The following is an 18,925-nucleotide window of genomic DNA, read 5'->3' as shown; positions in this document are numbered from 1 at the left end:
AAAAAAAAAAAGACCATTCATTCCCCCAATGAATTTCTTCCTTTTTTTTGAGTTGGAGTCTCACTCTGCCCCCCAGGCTGAAGTGCAGTGGCACACTCACAGTCACCGCAGTTTCGACCTACTGGGCTTGGGCAATCATTCTGCCTCAGCCTTCCAAGTAACTAAAACCACAGATGCACACCACCATGCCCGGCTAATTTTTTGATTTATTGTAGAAACAAGGCCTCGCCACGTTGCCTAGGCTGGTCTCGAACCTGTGGGCTCAGGTAATCCTCTCGCCTTGGCCTTCCAAAGTGCTGGGATTATAGGATTGAGTCACTGCACCTGGTGCCCCATTGAATTTTTAAGCCATTGATTGTAAAAAAATCAGTTGACCTTAAATATAAGGGTTTATTTCTGGACTCTTAATTTTATTCCATTGATCTATATACCTATTCTTATAAGTCTGGGCCACATTTAATACTCATTCCCTCACACTCCCTGCTACACAGTAGATGCCATATTAATGTTAGCTAAATGAGTATTTTAATGCAGGCAGCACACACCTCTGTGCACATATGTTCTGGTTTTTTCTTTTTTTGAGTTGGGGTCTCACTCTGTCGCCCAGGCTAGAGTGTAGTGACACACTCATGGCCACCCCAGCGTCAACCTGCTGGGCTCTGGCGATCCTTCCAACCTCAGCCTTCCAAGTAACTGGACCTATAGGCGCACACTACCATGCCCGGCTACTTTTTTATTTTTATTTTTGTAGAGACAAGGTCTCAACAAGTTGCCCAAGCAGGTCTAAAACCCACAGGTACAGGCAATCCACTTGCCTCAGCCTCCTAAAGTGCTGGGATTACAGGCTGAGTCACTGAGCCCGGCCCTGAACTGTCTTTTAAAAAATGTCAGAGGCCGGCAAAAACAAAACAGCTCAGTCCTCATCCCTTCGTTGTCATATATCCCAAGCACGGAAACTGTTCAGCAAAAAAACCGAGTTAATGATTCTATAAGTTAACTGTAAGCAGCCTTATTTCATTTTTTTTTCCTTTTTACATTGGGGTAAAGTCACAGAAGGAGTAAAGTGTCATTGCCAGTGGCTTATTCAGAGGGACCCGAAAATTTGTGCAATAGAAAGTCAGGACCTACTATGCCCTGCACATTGGCTTGCTGTTTGCGAGGCGCTCTGACCTCATTGGAATCCACCAGGTTTACTAGCTTCTTCATCAGGAAGCAGAATGGAACCGAGCTGGAGAGAAATATCATGGAAAAGCTCCGGAACTCTGCAGCCCGGCCCCTCTCAAGGGCTGAACGCCTCCCTCCTGTTGCTGCGGTGTGAGGTGTAGGGTAGTTGAGCCCCTGGGGAGGGGCCTGAGATATCCTGAGACCTTCAGGAGCTTGCAAGGAGGACGAGGTGTGCATAAGAAGGAGTTAAACCTTCAAGTTTGTAAGAATTTGGAGCTCCTATGGATAAACCCTGAGGTTCACTGAAAAAAGTTTTGAAAATTTTGCTGAGCTGTATTTTTGTTGTTATCCATTTGCTGACTATGAGCTAGCACTGCTCCTCCCATCCTCAAAGAATCAGAGGGAAAATTCTTTGAAGTATCAAAAATAGGTAATTACATTTATATTTTTACTATTGAATGTTGTGTCATAAAAACAATGCTTCTGTCTCTTCAGCTTTCATTGTAAAAGTATTCCTCATCCTGTCAACTCAGTTGTTGGTCACTGCGGCAATTATCAGCATGTTTGTATTCTGGTAAGTCTTTATTATTCATGTAGAATTAAGTGCTAAGTTGTCCACATTAATTCTTATTGAATCAGCTTGATTTAATTTTGATCATTTAAAGATACTTTCTTTTTCTTAATCATTCATAAGAGATAATATATTTCTTTTCTCTTTTTTTCTTTCTTTCTTTTTTTTTTTTTTTGAGTTGGAGTCTCACTCTGTCACCCAGACTGGAGTGCAGTGGCTGGTCCCGGCCACCGCAGCCTCTACCCGCTGGGCTCTGGCGATCCTTCCGCCTCAGCCTTCCAAGTAGCTGGAACTACAGGCGTGCGCTGCCACGCCCGGCTAATTTTTTGATTTATTGTAGAGATGAGGTCTCGCCATGTTGCCCAGGCGGGTCTCGAACCTGCGGGCTCAGGCAATCCACTCACTTCAGCCTCCCAAAGGTGCGGGATTACAGGCTGAGCCACCAAGCCCAGCTAATTTTTTTTTTTTTTGAACCAGGATTTCACTCTGTCACTAGGCTGGAGTACAGTGTCTCTCTGCATCCTCAATCTCCTGGGCTCAGGCAATCCTTCTGCCTCAGTCTCCCAAGTAACTGAGACTACAGGTGCATGCCACCATGCCTGGCTATTTAAAAAAAAAATTTTTTTTTGTAGAGACAAGGTCTTGCTATGTTGCCCAGGCTAGCCTCAAACTCCTGGACTCAAGCAATCCTCCTGCCCTGGCCTCCCAAAGTGCTGGATTACTGGTGTGAGCCACAGCACCCAGTCAGAAATACTGTTTCTATAGAATTGTCTTTCTGAGGCTACTCCTAGACGAAAGTGATAGTAGATTTCTAGAATTTTGCTTTAACTCCCTAAACCAAGAACTTTTTTTCTTACTCTTATTTTGGGCACTATCTTCTTCTTCTTCTTTATTTTTTCTTTTAAATTTTCCTGAACTATTTCCACAGATAAAACTGGATAAAGGAGAAAAGGTAAGATCATGGAGACCCTGGAGACTGGAACACTGTTAAATTCAGAAATTACTTAAGAGACTATGATCTATCTTGGCTTAAACACATCCTATGAAAATCTATATTTATGAAACAAATATATGAGAAGTTCATTTCCTTTGCTTTGCACACATATCACACTCAGTATTTTTTAAAATAAAAACCTTTACTAGGACATTTGCATTTATCTAAATTTAACTTTTAATTTACTATGAATATATCTATTTTAAGAAAAAAGAATGTTTCACTGTTTTACTCCCCATGTGTTATTATTAATCAGTTAAGGTTTCCCCCTTTCTTCTCATGATATTGCTTTACTTCTACTTAATATCACATTAGTTAGCAGAATACACAATTTATTGTGTAAAACTATATTAATTTTTTTTTAAACTAGGGACGCTTTAAGAGCTTGGGTGCTTGCAAACCCCTGGTTCACCTATGCACTCTTGTAAGTATCACTGAATTTAATAAAACGTGGTTTTTCTACTGGCTGTTGCCTGAGATTCTCTCACTTTTAAAAATGAGATGAAGGGATAATATTCTTGAAATGATAACATTATAGAGATGGAAAACACATTAGTGGCTGCCAGGAGTAAGGGTTAAGCATGTGGGTGTGAGTGTCACTACTGTCAACCTCAGTGAATGACAGAGTATATCTCGGAGCGGCAGGGGCACTGCAATCGGGACACATCAGCCATGACAGATCAGGAGGGTCCAGGAAGGTGGGTATGAGGGGAAACTGTGAAAGAGCAAGCAGTACAGGGCTGTGCAAGTTACTTTGAAATAAAGATCCCTGGTCCCAGGGCTTGTTGCAGGGGCTGTGCTGACCCTCTTGTGGAGACAGCCGTTGCCAAGAAGTGTTCTTGTGAAAGTAGTTTTGCTGGAACGCTGTGACCTTGAGGAGTTTCTTGGCACAAGCCCTGCTGCAGGCATGTGTGCAGGACGTGTAGGAATTTCTTGTGCTGGTTCTTACCTCAGACACGATGAGTGTGAGAACCCTCCTCCTTCATGACCTCTGCACTTTGCTTGGGTCTGACGTAAGTGACTCCATCTTGGCACTAGCAACTTCACACTGCAGGAGTGGGGTAGCAGGCAGGAGGTCTTTGTGGGTGACTTCTTGGTGGGATAGTTCTGAATCTTGATTGGATGATGGTTACATGCGTCTACACACAGATTTGTTTCATGGTTCTATGGCACAGAACTGCATATGCACACTGTACGAACATCAAACTACTGGTTGTGGTATCATAACTCTAAACTTGTAACCACTGGGGGAAGCAAAGGGAAGATTTCATGGGCCCTCTCTATCCCTTTCCAACTTCTTGTGACTCTATTATTATTTCAGAATTTAAAAATCTTAAATGCCCCATAAGCTCTCTGTAGATGACAGTGAGAAGAGTTAATTTTAAAAACTAAAAAAAGAGGTAAAGGTAATAAACATTTTTGTTTATTTTATACTTATTATGAGATAATATCATAAAACAATATATATCTGCATCTCTAGCTATCTATCTCTGTGTGTCATGTGATGTAATCATTAGAAGCAAATAACATATGGCTTTAAATTATCCTCCAGCCCAGGATTTTTTGTTATACTTATCATACTTGCGTGCTGTGGGGATATCCGCCGCAAAGTGCCTGCAAATTACATTCTCCTGGGATTCTTTGTAAGTAAACCTTGTCAGCACCTACTCTAGTTTTCCTCTGAAGCATACTTTAATTTCTATCATTTTACCCACATTCCAACCCAGGGCTTAGCTCCCCAGAAGGTCACAGGCTTCTCCTCAAGGACTCACTTTCCCATCCTCAACTCTCTTTCTCTCACTTTACAGAGTCAGGCTGGCTCATGCCTGTAATCCCAGAGTTTTGGGAGACCAAAAAAAGGAGGATCACTTCAACCCAGCATGAGCAGCATAGAAGACCTCATCTCTAAAAACAAAACAAAACAAAAAACCTAACAAAACAGGCCAAACTCTCAGCTCCCCGAGGCTGTGGTCTCTCTGAAGCTCACTGATAGTAATTCCTAGGGTGTTTTGCTCTTCTTGGGAAAGCCTGGAATGACCCCAGTATGATTCAGGATAGTATCAGTCAATGATTCACTTAGGAAGGTTCGCATTTCATGCCAAGCAGTGTTAAGCATTCTTTTCATGTGACGATTTACTTACAGTTGATCTATCCCTCATCTGGTTCCAAACCAGATTTGAGGTAGCTTATAAAAATATCCACAATATGAGATGATAGATCAACTAAAGAGGAGATCTGAGGGAAGGAAAATAAGATAGTAGTTAGCTTAGTGTCACAATGCACTAAATCTTTTGTGCTGGAATGTCGGGCTCCTGGATGTGGTTCTGGTGGTCAGAGCAAGCAAAAACACGTGCCTGGTGGTGGGCCTCTCAGCAGGCACACCACGCAGCGTCTGCTGTGAGCACATGTTGGGAAAAGTTACTTCCTCCTGAGGCAGAAGACTGGTTGTCTTCTGCCCAAATTTTGGCTTTCCTCAGCTGCCAGAGCTTCAAGGAGCCTTTCTAAGCTGGCCTGGACCCTGCCCATGGCCCAGGTCGGCAAGTGAGTGTTCCCGTTCCTGCACTGGTAGAGTAAGTCCCCACTCAGGAGGGGCTGGGGCTACAGGCAGACATAGAGAGACTCGGATCTGGAAGCAGGGTAGGCAGAGAGAGGGGAACCAGATATGTTTGGGCTTTTAATTTTAAAATGTTAAATGGTGTCAATGGTGATTACAAGAAGAGGTAAGAGTTATTGGTCTCCAAGGAAGCTCTCTCTCATCCCTAAGGTTTTGCTGTTTATCTTAAAGTAAGTAACAGCTTAAGAGAGGATGTATCACAGAGGGGCAAAGAATGAGCAACATTTTTTTTTGAGTTAGAGTCTCACTCTATCACCCAGACTGGAGTGCAGTGGCCGTTCCCGGCCACCGCAGCCTCGACCTGCTGGGCTCCGGCGATCCTTCTGCCTCAGCCTTCCAAGGAGCTGGAACTACAGATGCATGCTACCATGCCCGGCTAATTTTTGATTTATTGTAGAGATGAGGTCTCTCCAAGTTGCCCAGGCAGGTCTCGAACCCTTGGGCTCAGGCAATCCTCTTACCTCAGCCTCCCAAAGCGCAGGATTACACGCTGAGCCACCGAGCCCAACTGAGCAATATTTTTTATACCTAATGTCATGCCCAAGGGTTATGGAACAAAGCCATGTCTGAAAAGGAGTTGAAGGGAAATGCATCCACTGAAGGCAACTTTTTGTCCTGTGGAATTTGGGCCCCTCGAGCCCATGTCCTGAGCTCCTGAATCATGGGTCAGACTTGGCTCACTCTTCCACACTTCCCGAAACCAAATCCCACTTCCGGTTTGGAATTACTGACTCTCCCACTCCCTTCTCTTTCTAGTGCCTCCCAATTGTGTGCACACGCTCACACACCCCATTCACATCCCCACACCACATATGCCACACATAGTACACGCAGTCACACACCACACATCACAAACATGCCACACACAGTTACACACCACACATACACACCACACACAGTCACACACCCCACACACAGTCACACACACAATCCAGTCACCATGTACCACACAGTCACACACAACCCACATAGTCACACACCACATACATCACATACCACACAGTCACACACCACAGTCACAAACATGCCACACACAGTCTCGCACACATACCACACACTCACCACATACAGTCACACACGTCATACACATACCACACACACTTACACGTACCACACACAGTCACACACACCACATACACAGTCACACACCGTCACACACATACTACATACACACACCAAACACGTATACCACACACAGTCACATGCATACCACACACACAGTCACAAACACCACACACAGTCACAAACACCACACACAGCCACCCACACACACACCACACACAGTCATCCCCCCACACACACAGCCACACACATGCACATCACACACATCGCATACTCACACACACTCTCACACACCACATGGCCACATACACCTGCCCTTGTGTCTGCCATGCACACATCCCTTGCATGAGCTGCTGGGGCTGGAGAAATGTGAAGCACCTAAGCCAGCAGAGAAGGAAGAAAATCAATCTTGGGAGAATGATTGGCAGAAGTGTGTTCCTGAAATACCCCTGTGTGGGGCCGAGACCCCTCCTTCCTGTAATGGAAAGGAAGACCGCCTCAGTTGGGTTTAACAAAGCAGAGTCAGGCCATGACCCGCTGGGTGTGCGAGCTGCAGAGGGGCCGCTGGCTTGGGGCGGTTCCTTTCATCGGGCTGCTCCCTGCCCTCGCTGGCCTGCAGGCATTCAAAGCCCCTCTTGGTCCTTTGGTTAGGACGTCCCCTCAGTTTTACTCTCTGACATTAGGGGGTTCTTTCCTGGCTCTTCCCATGGCCCCGTGGGTCCCCCCAGTGCCTGGACTCTCTCTGGCAGAGTGGCCTGCGGGCTGAGGACTATTCTTGTGTCCTGCAACCACTGCAACTGTGCATGACTGCAACCTGCTGGGCCTGGGCCCAGCCTCGGAGCCTTTTCTGGTCCCATTGTGGGGCCTGCCTGCCTGTGGACACTCAGCCCCAGCTGCCTCCCAGTCCCAGCTGTCCCCTAGCCTCAGCTGTCCCCTGTCCCGGCTGTCCCCAGCTTCTGCTCAACTGGGTGCCAAGAGTCCCCCGGTTAGTGCAGCCCGCCTCCTCGCCAGCCATAACTGTCCTCCAGCTCCGACTCCTAGCCCTGAGAAGACCCCAGTTCATTCCATGCCTGAGGTTTGAGGCTTCTTGCCTAGACACCCCGAAAGCGTCAGTGCCCCCACTGTTGATGACTCATTGGTAGAAATAGCATGTCCTGTTCTGAAAACGTTACGACGCTGAGTGGGCTGCCCCATCTGATTAATGACAATGTGGTCCACATGTGAACTTTCCCCTGGGTTTCCACATTCATAACTAATATGTATTTAATTCACTGAGTATGTTAAAGTTACTATCATGCTCAATTTCTGCTAATAAAAGAATCTTCTCTTGTCAGTCCTAGAGAGAATGTTAAGAACATGCCCAGTTCTGCCGTGCGTTCCCATAGTCCCCCTGTGGCCATATGCACCAGGGGCATCTGTATTCCCTCTTGCTCTTCAGATCCTGCCCGGCACACACCTCAAATCCCCCGCCCGGATTCTAGGCCTCCCTCGGCCTCACGCTCAAGGCGCAGGCTTCTGATTGTTGTGAATTTTGTCTTTAGACAGTCCTTGAAGGTCTGCTGCTAGGAGCCGTAACCATGTAAGTCTCTGATGCACACTTATTTTGTTTGTGTTGCTTCCCTGGGTTGTATGTGAACAATAACCACTGCCTCTGGTTTCAGTTTCTATAAAGCTGACGAAGTGTTGTGGGCCGCGGCAGCAACCGCAACGGTGACGCTGGCACTCACTTTATTTGCTCTACAAACAAAAGTACGTATTATGAGACAGATTCTGTCATGGGGGGGTTGTGCCAAATGTGCTCTTTCGTGCCCCTGACCCATTTCCCTATACCACCACTGTCCTCTGTCCTCTGGGCCTCACATCATGGCCCCGTCCCTTTGGCTTTCTGGGGGCTTTGGCCAGTGGGGAGCCCCAGCTGGAGACTAGAGGAAGGGAGGAGAGAGCTATCTATTCCCATGGCTGCTTCCTTCCGACAAGTTCCTCATGGGCTAGCTGTGTTCCTTACCAAAATTCACTGCCTTTCTCAAAGTGGCCGACTCAGTATAACCTTCTGTGTTCCTGTCTTGCCCCTCTCTTTTTCCCTTTGGGCCTGGAGTTGGTGAGAGCCATCTGGCCGCCAGCCTCACTTGCTGCCTGACCCCTTCTGGTCCCTGCAGACACATCCAAGTTGCTGTGAAGTTCATAATTTTGTCCTCCTTTATGGCTGCATAATATTCCATTGTGTATATGTACCACATATACACAAGTAAACATTACGTTGGATAGTTCCCGTACAAATATCCCTCCACCAGTCATCCTATTTGAATGTGCCATCTGTTCCCTCCTGGGACTCTGACGGACACAGGGTATTTAGAAATGAAAAGTTGTGTAGTTCATCCAGCACCAGAGCACCATGATGTCCCAGAAAACATCGCCTATCTCTGAGTAATACCTGCTCAAGTATGAGATAACTCGGAGTTGCTCCAGTCACAGGTATTCCTTGGGATTTGATGAAGTGTCCTCTACGGCCCTTCTTTTCAGTTCTGGTCACTTTCCTTAGTCAGTTTAATAACTTAAACAGAAAGGAGTGTATTTCCTAAGTTTTTAGCACACGTCACAAGGAGGGTCTCATACACATACAGAATGTTAGCCTTTTCCTGGTGGAAAAAGGAAGAATCATCAGAGAACCAGAAGAGTCTACGAGATATTTAGTCAAATTGTACCCAAAGTGAGAGATTCAACTTTACTTCATTATCAGATAAGTATTTGCCATCTCAAAACTGATTGTTTGTAGAAACCAGCCTATGTGTAAGTAGACAGGCCTCCCAGCAATGAGTAAGGGGGCCATGCTAAATGCATAGACGCATTAAGCTATTTAAAGTTCTCTAAAATGCCAGGAATACTTTTTTTTAATATAAAAATGTATTTTATTTTATTTTTTGAGGGTACAATTTAGGGTTAAGTATACAAATGTTCATTATGCGGGTTCCTTGTTGATGAGGTGTGCCCGCCTCTCCCCTGGCAGAATCCCACTACTGCCAATCCCCTCACCCCACAATTTCCCACTACTGACAATCCTTTTCTTATAGTATTATGATAATTGTTCCAGGTCCACTTATGAGTGAGAACATGTGACACTCAGTTCTTTGTTTCTGTGATAGATCACTCAGTTTTATAGTATCACTCAGTATAAGTCCAGCCAAATTACTGTGAAGTTCATAATTTTGTCCTCCTTTGGGGCTGCATAATATTCCATTGTGTATATGTACCACATTTTTTCCCCAGTCTTCTTTCGATGGGCAGCATGGTTGGTTCCATGTTTTAGCCAGGAGTACTTTTTTAAAAGCCTGTGGGTAAGTTACAGATGACCAGCCGGGCTCAGTGGCTCAGCCTGTAATCCCATGCCTTGGGAGGCTGAGGTGAGTGGATTGCCTGAGCCCACGGGTTCGAGACCCGCCTGGGCAACATGGTGAGACCTCACATCTACAATAAATCAAAAAAATTAGCCGGGCGTGGTAGCGTGCACCTGTAGTTTCAGCTACTCGGAAGGCTGAGGTGGAAGGATCACCGGAGCCCAGCAGGTCGAGGCTGTGGTGGCCGGGAGCGGCCACTGTACTCCAGTCTGGGCAACAGAGTGAGACTCCAACTCAAAAAAAAAAAAAGTTACAGATGACCTATGACCTGGGTTCAGAGAGTAACCATTACGTTGGAAAGTATTTTAAAGATGTTTCTGGATACTGCAATTGAACTGACAACTTTGAAGACAGCTGAGCTAATGTTCAATTGGACATTTTTTCCTGATTAATTTTTGTGGTGGGTGTTGCAAGAACCACTCTAACCACAAGCCAAGGGCCACAGAGGGGTGGAGGCACACTACGAGTTGGGCCTTCCCATGAATCCATCACCCACTTAGTAGGGGAATGAACGCAATGTCTATTTGGTTTAAATGAGACCAGACCCATTGTTGAAACAATTCCTTTGGACTAAATGATGACATCATGTGGATACATAATGCTCAACCTCTCAGTCTCTCCCCACTGTTGTATCTAAGGTGAACTCTGGGTATTTGGGGCGAGGGTGTGGTTTGTGTGGGCTCTTGGTACTGGCCACGGAGAGGCAGGAGGCAGAGATGCCATGGTCCATTGCTGTTTTTAAATGAGTTGACACCTCGGCCGTCAAGTCATGGCAAGCTCTGTGGACCTGTGATGCTGAAAGGCCACCACTGATGTGACTTGGGACCTGTTCTCTTTTGGGCCTGGACAGCACTGACAGGGCTCCCCACTGGCAGTACCCTGGCCCTAAAGGTCCCTCCTCATGTCACATCTTTCTGCCAACGAGGAGCAGTACATAGGGTTTCACTGTCACAAGCTGACTTACAGCTCTCTAGACCTGTGCTGCCCAGGAGAAATATAATGTGAGCCACAAATGCAAGTCTTACGTATCATTTTAAATTTCCTAGTAATAACATTAAAATGTAAGAAACAGGTGAGATTAATTTTAGTATATTTTATTTAACCTAATACACCCTGTTACCATTTCAACATGTAATCCATATAACCAAAATATTAATGGTATATTTTGCATTTTCTTGAACTGAAATCTGAAATATGGTTGTGTTATTTTATACTTAATGTTCTTCTTAATTCTGACTTGATACATTTCAAGTGCTGGATAGCCACATATGGCTGGTGGCTACTGTAGTGAAAACATAGCTCTAACAAAGTCTGTCATGCACTGGAATTGGCCTGGAGGGCTCATTAAAACACAGACTGCTGTGCCCCACCCTGAGCTGTGACAGCAGGAGATGTGGGAGGACTGGCGACTTGAATTTTTGCATGGGGCTGTTGCTGCTCTGAGAGTCACACTCAGGAAGCTCTCATTTACACTGTTCTCTTGGTGTGAAGGGCAGGAGCAGGGAAAGAAATAAAGGAATTAGGAAAATGCTCTTGCAAGAAGACAACTTGGATTCAAGGCTCATCTTTTGCTGCATTATCTATCTGCAATCTATCTATCATCTATCTATGCCAGAAGATGACTATTCTCTTTCTTTAAGAAAACTCTAATCTCCTCAGGCTCAATTGGGTCAAAGGCAAAAACAAAAATCACATTAATAAACTTCCAAATATCAAAAAAGTAATTGGCAGTAATTTTTTGAAAGCTTAGTATATATTTTTGTGAGAATATATGCATATAAATGTGAAAAAGATACCCAGTTGACACTTTAGCGTATTTCCTTCCATTAATGTTTTCTTTTTCTTTTTTTTTTTATTAATCAATATTTTTTATTATGGTTTTGTGGGGTACAGTTAAGGGTTAGGTGTACAATTACGTTTCATTCAGGCACCCTGTGGATAAGAGGTGTTTTCCCATCCCCAGACAGATATTTGCTACTGTTAATCCCATCCCCCCCATAGTTTCCCAGTACCGTCAGTCATTTTCTTATAGTATTACATTGGATGTTCAAGGTCCATTATATGAGTGAGAACATGTGATACTCGGATCTTTGTTTCTGTGAGAGGTCAATTAATGTTTTCTATGCACATGTTTTGTTTTTTTTTCGTGAGTTGGAGTCTCACTCTGTCACCCAGACTGGAGTGCAGTGGCCACTCCCGGCCACCGCAGCCTCTACCTGCTGGGCTCTGGCGATCCTTCCGCCTCAGCCTTCCAAGTAGCTGGAATTACAGGTACGTATGACCACATCCAGCTAATTATTTATTTATTTATTGTAGAGATGAGGTCTTGCCAAGCTGCCCAGGCGGGTCTCGAACCCACGGGCTCAGGCAATCCATTCGCCTTCGTCTCCCAAAGTGCTGGGATTACAGGTTGAGCCACCGAGTCTGGCTTTTTTGTTTTTGTGAGTCAGGGTCTCACTCTGTCTTCTGGCTGGAGTGCAGTGGCACAATCACAGCTTACCATAGCCTCTACCTCCTGGGCTCAGGCGATCCTGCCTCAGCCCCCCGAGTAACTGGGACTACAGGTGTGTGCCACCAAGCCTGGCTAATTTTTTCATTTTTTTTTTGTGGAGACGAGGTTTCACTGTATTACTCAGGCTGGTCTCAAACTTCTGTGCTCAAGTGATCCTCCTGCCTCAGCCTCCCAAAGTGTTGGGATAATACGCATAGCCACTATGCCCGGCCTGCACATGCTTTTGAAATTATGAATAATTATGATCATATTAGACATACCAATTTATGTCCTACTTATTCAATGTACCTTTTTATTGCTGGAAATTTCTTATAAATACAAAAATAGAATAGTGTAATGAACCCCCATGTACTCATTATCCAGTTTCAAAAATTATCAACTCATGGCTGCATAATTTCACCCATATTTCTACCCTTTTCTCTCTCCTTAAGCAAATTCCAGTTAATATAACACTTTCAATGTAGTGTTTTCCAGTGTTTGGGTCTGATGGTTCCCTGAATTTGCCAGGGTAAAGTATTAGCAAAGGGTCAGTATCTGTCTATGGGGTATAAGATGCATCTCTAAACATTCTGAAATTCCCTACAGATGATAACTGAGCTGTTGGTATGTTGTTTATGTTTTCTTAGTGGGATTTTACCTTGCTAAATGGAGTGCTGTTCGTTTTCCTCTTCGTGCTTATGGTCTATGGAATTATCTCAATATTCATACGCTCATATGTAAGTGGAATCTCATTTGAAAACCTCAGAGAACTGTTGAAAATTCAGGAGAAGGACTAGTTCTGTTAGTCTGGGTCCTCTGAAAAGCAGACATGGAGTTGGGGATAAGCCAGCAGGGGTTTTATTAGGAGAAATGTCTATGAGAGGAAAGGGGAGGAGTTGACAGCTGGGACAGCTACCAGACCATGATGGCCCAAGCCAAGTTCAGGGGAGGGAGGGAGGTTGGGTGGGATGTTCCATACATGGCCTGGTCTGGGGGAGACACAGCAAGGCTATCAGGAGGTCCCCGACCTAAAGTCCACCATCAGGGTGGTCCCATGTCTCCCAGCCAGGGATTGGGGAGTGGGAAGCTGGCCTCAGAACAAACTCAGTGGGTTGCACAGAACAGCAGCTGGACCCACTGTCAAGTCCACTCCTCTCCCAATGTCTAAAGGTCTGTGAGACCCATCCTCGTGGCCACCTCCTGGGTGTTGTTGGGCTGCGTGAATATTGAACTCCTACCCTATGTGCAACTGTCCTTCCCCAAGAGAGGCTTGAGGTGATCCCCCCAGGGTGGGGCAGGCTCCTTCTGTGTATACGTGTGGCTTGCTTGGATCATAGGGTGGGACTGCTGTTTTTCTGACAGCAGCCTAGAGGAGGGTCTTCATTTTCCAATTCCAGCTTTTTCCTTAACATGCCCATTGGATTCTTACTAGATATCAGACATAGTCCTATGTGCTTTTTTCACAAGGCATCATATTTAATTCTTACAACATTCCTGAAAAGTATGTCACCTATTTTACAGATAAGGAAACAGTTTCAGAAAAGTTAATTCATACAAGTCCCAGAGGGGGTAAGTGGCTGTGATGGCACTGAGGCCAGATCTGGGTGACTTTGGTGGCCATGCTCCTCCCATCACATTGCACGGTTTGTGGACTGACTCTGGGGGTGTGGAGAGCAAAAGGCATGGTCCAGCCCGGTGGTGTCAGTCTGTGAGTGGCCCTGTGTGAAGGCTCCCTGGGTGGAGGCCCTGTTGGAGACTGGGTCCACTGAGGGCTAGCCTGGGAGCAGCAGTGTCCCTTCTGGAAGACATGGGACCACACTGATGGTAGTCAGGGTCTTGATGAGTCTCCTTCAGATCAGACCTGGGAATCTTTGGCTAAAACCCCAATGCCAACTTGATCTAAATGTTGTCCTGAAGAGTATCTTTGGCCATAAGTGGACTTGTTAGATGATCTTCAGACACACATACAACCAACAATTCTGCCTAAATTGGTTTAGCTCTATGAATTACTACATAGGCTTATAGCTGGGGAAGTGGCACCTATATTTTAGGGATGAACTCAAAGGTATTACAAAGATATGTCTTAAAGGGTCCCAGCACTCTGTTTATTATTAATGACAATAGTAATAACAACACACATATTTATTAGGGGGGTTCCATAGGTCTTTACAGTATCCCTCAGGTGCAGTTAAGATATGGTGTTTATTGCTAGATAGGAGCTTAGTTACCATTCTACATTTTCTTTCATAAAAATCTGCAGTCTCCTTGCACATATGTTTATTTCATTTTATTTTTATTTTTTTTGAGTTGGAGTCCCACTCTGTCGCCCAGGCTGGAGTGCAGTGGCACGCCCACAGCCACTGCAGCCTCGACCTGCTGGGCTCAGGAGATCCTTCTGCCTCAACCTTCCAAGTAGCTGGAAAGCTGGAAATACAGATGCGTGCTACCACACCTGACTTATTTTTTGACTTATAGTAGAGATGAGGTCTTGTCAAGTTGCCCAGGCTGGTCTTGAACCCCTGAGTTTAGGCAATCCTCTTGCCTCAACCTCCCCAAATGCTGGGATTACAGGCTTAAGCCACCGCGCCTGGCCTGTACATATGTTTAAACGGAAGACTTTGACAGAGCTGTGTCCTAAGTCCACATGCTTGTTTGACTTTGGCAATTTTGAATCCTTGGACTCCAGTTATCAGGTTTTTCCATACTCTTAGCTCAGTCTGGAGATACTGTGCCTCTCAGACTGTGTCATGGCTTCTGACCTCCACCAAGGCCTTTGCTTGGTGAAAACTGGGAGTGCTCAGCCCCTTCCTCCCAGAACCAGCTTTCTCACCCTGAAGTTAATGCCATGCTTTTCTCAGGTTCCTACTCCACTTTCTTATCCTCTCTGCAGAGAGCCCAACCCTGGCAATTTGACTAGTGGATTTCTGATCAGGGCTGTTTTTATTGCAAGAAACAGATGCTACTCAGATTAACTTGAGGTAAAGCCCCAGAGACTCTCATGGAACTCCCAGTTGGGAAGAAGCCTGGGATTCCCAGGAAGAGAGACCCTCCTTTGTCTGTGGGGCAGAGTGGACTGGCCATAGCTACTCATAGCAGTAGTAGCTCCAGCACCAGCAAATGACACAACAGCTGCCGCGCTTGGATCCCTCCGTCCTGATCATTAATTTCTGACTGGACTGGCACATCCTATTTAAGTCCCGTCACATATCAGGAGCTCCTGATCTGTCAGCAGACTCACTGTTTTTGGAGTTGGTATCTTCCACTGCTCATCAGCTAGCTCTCGTTAGGGTATGTAAAGATCACTATGTCCCTAGGGCTGCCTGTTCCAAGATTAGAGGGGAGGGAAGCAGATTCTCCAGAAGGGATAAGTGGATGGAGAAAAAGTGAAGTAGGTCTACTACATTTTACTTGCCATACTACACACGAGATGTTTAGCACTTACTTGAATATAATTTGACATAAGGTTAGCTTTCATTTGCTTGCTTATTGGAATTGCCTGGATGCTCTTGACTGTGTTCAAGAAAAGATTAATTCCCCCACACATTTGACTTTCTCAATATTGGGTCCTTATCTGACAGCAGTGACCTAAGTGAGCCCTTTCATATTCCAAATCCCACTCTTAATACACAACGATGTCCTTCTCTTTGCAGTGGGTGCATCTATTGTATGCTGGCCTTGGAACTGTGGTATTCTCACTTGTAAGTCCCTTTCTCCCTCTCTTTGATAAAAAAAAAAATGTGGTGTGTGCATTAGCAAGTCCTTATGATAGGTCTGGAGTCAGGTGGGGTCAGTAATTCACTGGAAACTCTCCAGCAACTTTTTCCCTCTTAAGGGATCATAGTTAAACTACCACCCTCAGGAGAATAGAGTGGTCTTCCTGATCTACGAAAACATTACTTTTCTTGAAAGAGCCAATACTTAAGAAGAGAATGAAGAATTATTTATAAGTTTTGAAACTTTTGTAGTTAATCATTCAAACAATATAGAAGATTGTAAAATGAAAATAAAAATCTCCCTCTTATCATTCTTTCTCAGCAGGAACGACTGTTAACAGTTTATTTGAATTTGGTCAGAATGTCTTTACACATATGCACCATTTCTTCTTACACAAATGTAGCTGTATCACGTATCATGTTCTGCCTTTGCTTTATCACTTAAAAATAATGAGTTTCACATATTAGCAGACCTGGGTCCAATTAATTCTTTTCATGAGCTGCATGGAATTCCATTTTATACTTTCATTGTGTCATGTCTTTCAGGGTTTTATTTTTCTAATGATTTACTTTGAAAATTTCCAAATATACTCAGGAGTATAGAGGATGGTGTACAAACCCAGTATATTGTCACCAAGCTTGAAAACAATCCACATTTTGCTTCCTTTTTATTGTTGTTGTTGGCATTGTGTCGTATTTTTCAAATGTTAGAAAAACTCACCCCAGTATTAAGTATGTGCATTTTCGTTTTCTCATTTCTTCTTCTATTGTAAAAGGAATTGATGTCTGCTCATTTCTCTTTATTTCTGTGTTTTTGCTCTGTGTGTATTGATGCTTTCTGTTGTGTCTCTTGTGGCCTATTTTAGGCATAGTTTGTTTCCATGCAGAAGTATGTTTGTGTTTCTGTTCCCATTTGCAGGCAGAGTGAAAACTCTTATAGACTAAGGAAAGTCCACCCCACACCAAACAGCTGGAGAAGGAAATTGAATTTTGGTGTGTGAGTGTGTGTGTGGATGCTGAACTACCAGAGTTGCTGGGGTGCAGGTAGATGAGCCATACTCCCAAATGCTCCCAGGGGTCTGAATTCTAGCTGGGGCTTCCCCATGGGTTAGCTTGTTTTGGGTGGTATCCTAAGCCCTATTGCTTCTGGAGGGTGGGGGGATTACTGCTGTATCGAGTCCATCTCACTCTTCCACTGTCCTATCTGTCCTCAAACACATAACTTCTCCTGAGAAGCGACGCTGCTGATTCTCCTGTCAATGTTTGTGAAATGACTTCTACATAGGAGTTAGGACTCCAGGGGGACAGAGGCTAAGATACTGGATGCCCAGGCACCTGTTTTTAGAGTGACTGTCATCCCAGTTTGCCTGGGACGGAAGGGCTTCCTAGGACACCCAAAAGTCCCAGGCAGGTTGGAATGGTTGGCTACCCTAGCCTTCTATTCCTCCCAAAGTTGCTGGATGAGACATAGGAAGAAGCGGGGGAAAGGGGTGAGGCATCTACTTTGACAGAGTGCGAACTTGGGGACCTGGAGCATGACTGAGGCTGCAAGAATAACATAGGTCACAAACTAACTTGTTGCCATATTTCTCTTGATGCTAAAGTAATTTTTTCCAGATCGTTTAGGACACTTATTTGATAGAAATGTACAGTTTAAGTAGCTAATTCTACTTCCTTTTATTCAAGTACTTGGTGATGGACGTGCAGCTTATGGTGGGAGGACACCATCATTATTCCCTGGACCCTGAAGAGTATGTTTTTGCTGCCCTGAACATCTACCTGGACATCATCAACCTTTTCATTTTTATTTTGCAACTGATTGGACTGGCCCGGTAGTCATGCAGCCAAGGATGGCCATGTTGAGAAGAGGAAGAAGGGGTGCTATGAAGTGTCACCAGGCTCAGACAAGCAGAAGTCACCAATTCAGAAGCCTTTTTATTTTAAAAAAAAAAAAATTAAGAATGCTCATTTTTTTTTGGTCAACTGAAACCAAGTGTTCAGAAAATGGTAGCTGTAGCTGTTATATTTTTAGTTCCACTGACACATAGCAAAACTTTCTGGAGGACATTTCTGATTTTTATAAATTCAAAAGATGAGTATCATAATTACACATTTATAAACATTTGTAAGATGGTCATTACTTTGTTGAACTTTTCTGGGCACAATTTAAAGCTATAAAGAACACCTCACCATATGAATAAAATTGAATACAGAAAACTACATTTACTTATTTCTCTTCTCTTGATTTGGACATTTTTTGGAATATTTTAGCATCTGATTTTTTTTTTTTTTAAGCAGTGAGGTAGACCAAAGCATTCTGCTTTTCTCTTGGGTTCCAGAGTCAGACTGGAAAAGATAATGAAATCTACCTGATAGGGTTCAGTGAAGATTAGCCAAGTTAATGTACGTGAAAGGCTCAGAACAGAGAGAGGTGCTATTGTCACTGTCCCACCTATATTTCTGGGCTCAACTCAGTAACCACCTCCACTGATGGTCTTGGGGCTCCTTTTGAGCCCCACAATGTTTTACATTTAATTTTTATTTTAAATTATGTTAAAATATGTATAGCATAAAATCTACTATGGTGACCATTTTTAAATGGAGCTCTATACCCATTAAACAAGTTCCACACCATTTTGAATTGAATTATTTACTTACATATCTCATACAACCAGTTTGATTCTATTCCTGAAGGCCACAGGCTGTACTGATAATCATATCCCTCCTGGAGTCTCACCCCTTGCTGGTGTGAGATGCTTCATGAGGAAAAACTTTACTCAGATGTAAACTTGCACTTTCAAAGTCATCCAGCCGCGCTCAATGGCTCAGCCTGTAATCCCGCGCCCTTGGGAGGCTGAGGTGAGTGGATTGCCTGAGCCCGCGGGTTCGAGACCCGCCTGGGCAGCGAGACCTCATCTCTACAA

At 44.5% G+C, this 18,925-nt stretch overlaps 1 protein-coding gene across 1 annotated transcript in view; it reads left to right on the top strand.

Annotated features, from left to right (window-relative positions):
- TMBIM7P overlaps positions 1 to 17,837 on the top strand; it is a 22,852-nt gene extending 5,015 nt beyond the window's left edge. The window contains exons 2-9 of the mRNA XM_008073847.1: positions 1,660 to 1,738; positions 3,100 to 3,153; positions 4,282 to 4,372; positions 7,947 to 7,984; positions 8,067 to 8,154; positions 12,936 to 13,025; positions 15,939 to 15,986; positions 17,688 to 17,837. Coding sequence (XP_008072038.1) covers positions 1,660 to 1,738; positions 3,100 to 3,153; positions 4,282 to 4,372; positions 7,947 to 7,984; positions 8,067 to 8,154; positions 12,936 to 13,025; positions 15,939 to 15,986; positions 17,688 to 17,837 — 638 coding nt within the window. The remainder of the gene's footprint in view (positions 1 to 1,659; positions 1,739 to 3,099; positions 3,154 to 4,281; positions 4,373 to 7,946; positions 7,985 to 8,066; positions 8,155 to 12,935; positions 13,026 to 15,938; positions 15,987 to 17,687) is intronic.
- The last annotated feature ends 1,088 nt before the right edge of the window (positions 17,838 to 18,925 follow it).

Source organism: Carlito syrichta, unplaced genomic scaffold (genome assembly GCF_000164805.1).
Source record: "Carlito syrichta isolate Samal-C Ts95f unplaced genomic scaffold, Tarsius_syrichta-2.0.1 Scaffold316198, whole genome shotgun sequence".
Classification (NCBI taxonomy): Eukaryota; Metazoa; Chordata; class Mammalia; order Primates; family Tarsiidae; genus Carlito; species Carlito syrichta.
Note: the sequence above shows the minus strand (reverse complement) of the source record. Positions and strands in the feature narration are given on the sequence as shown.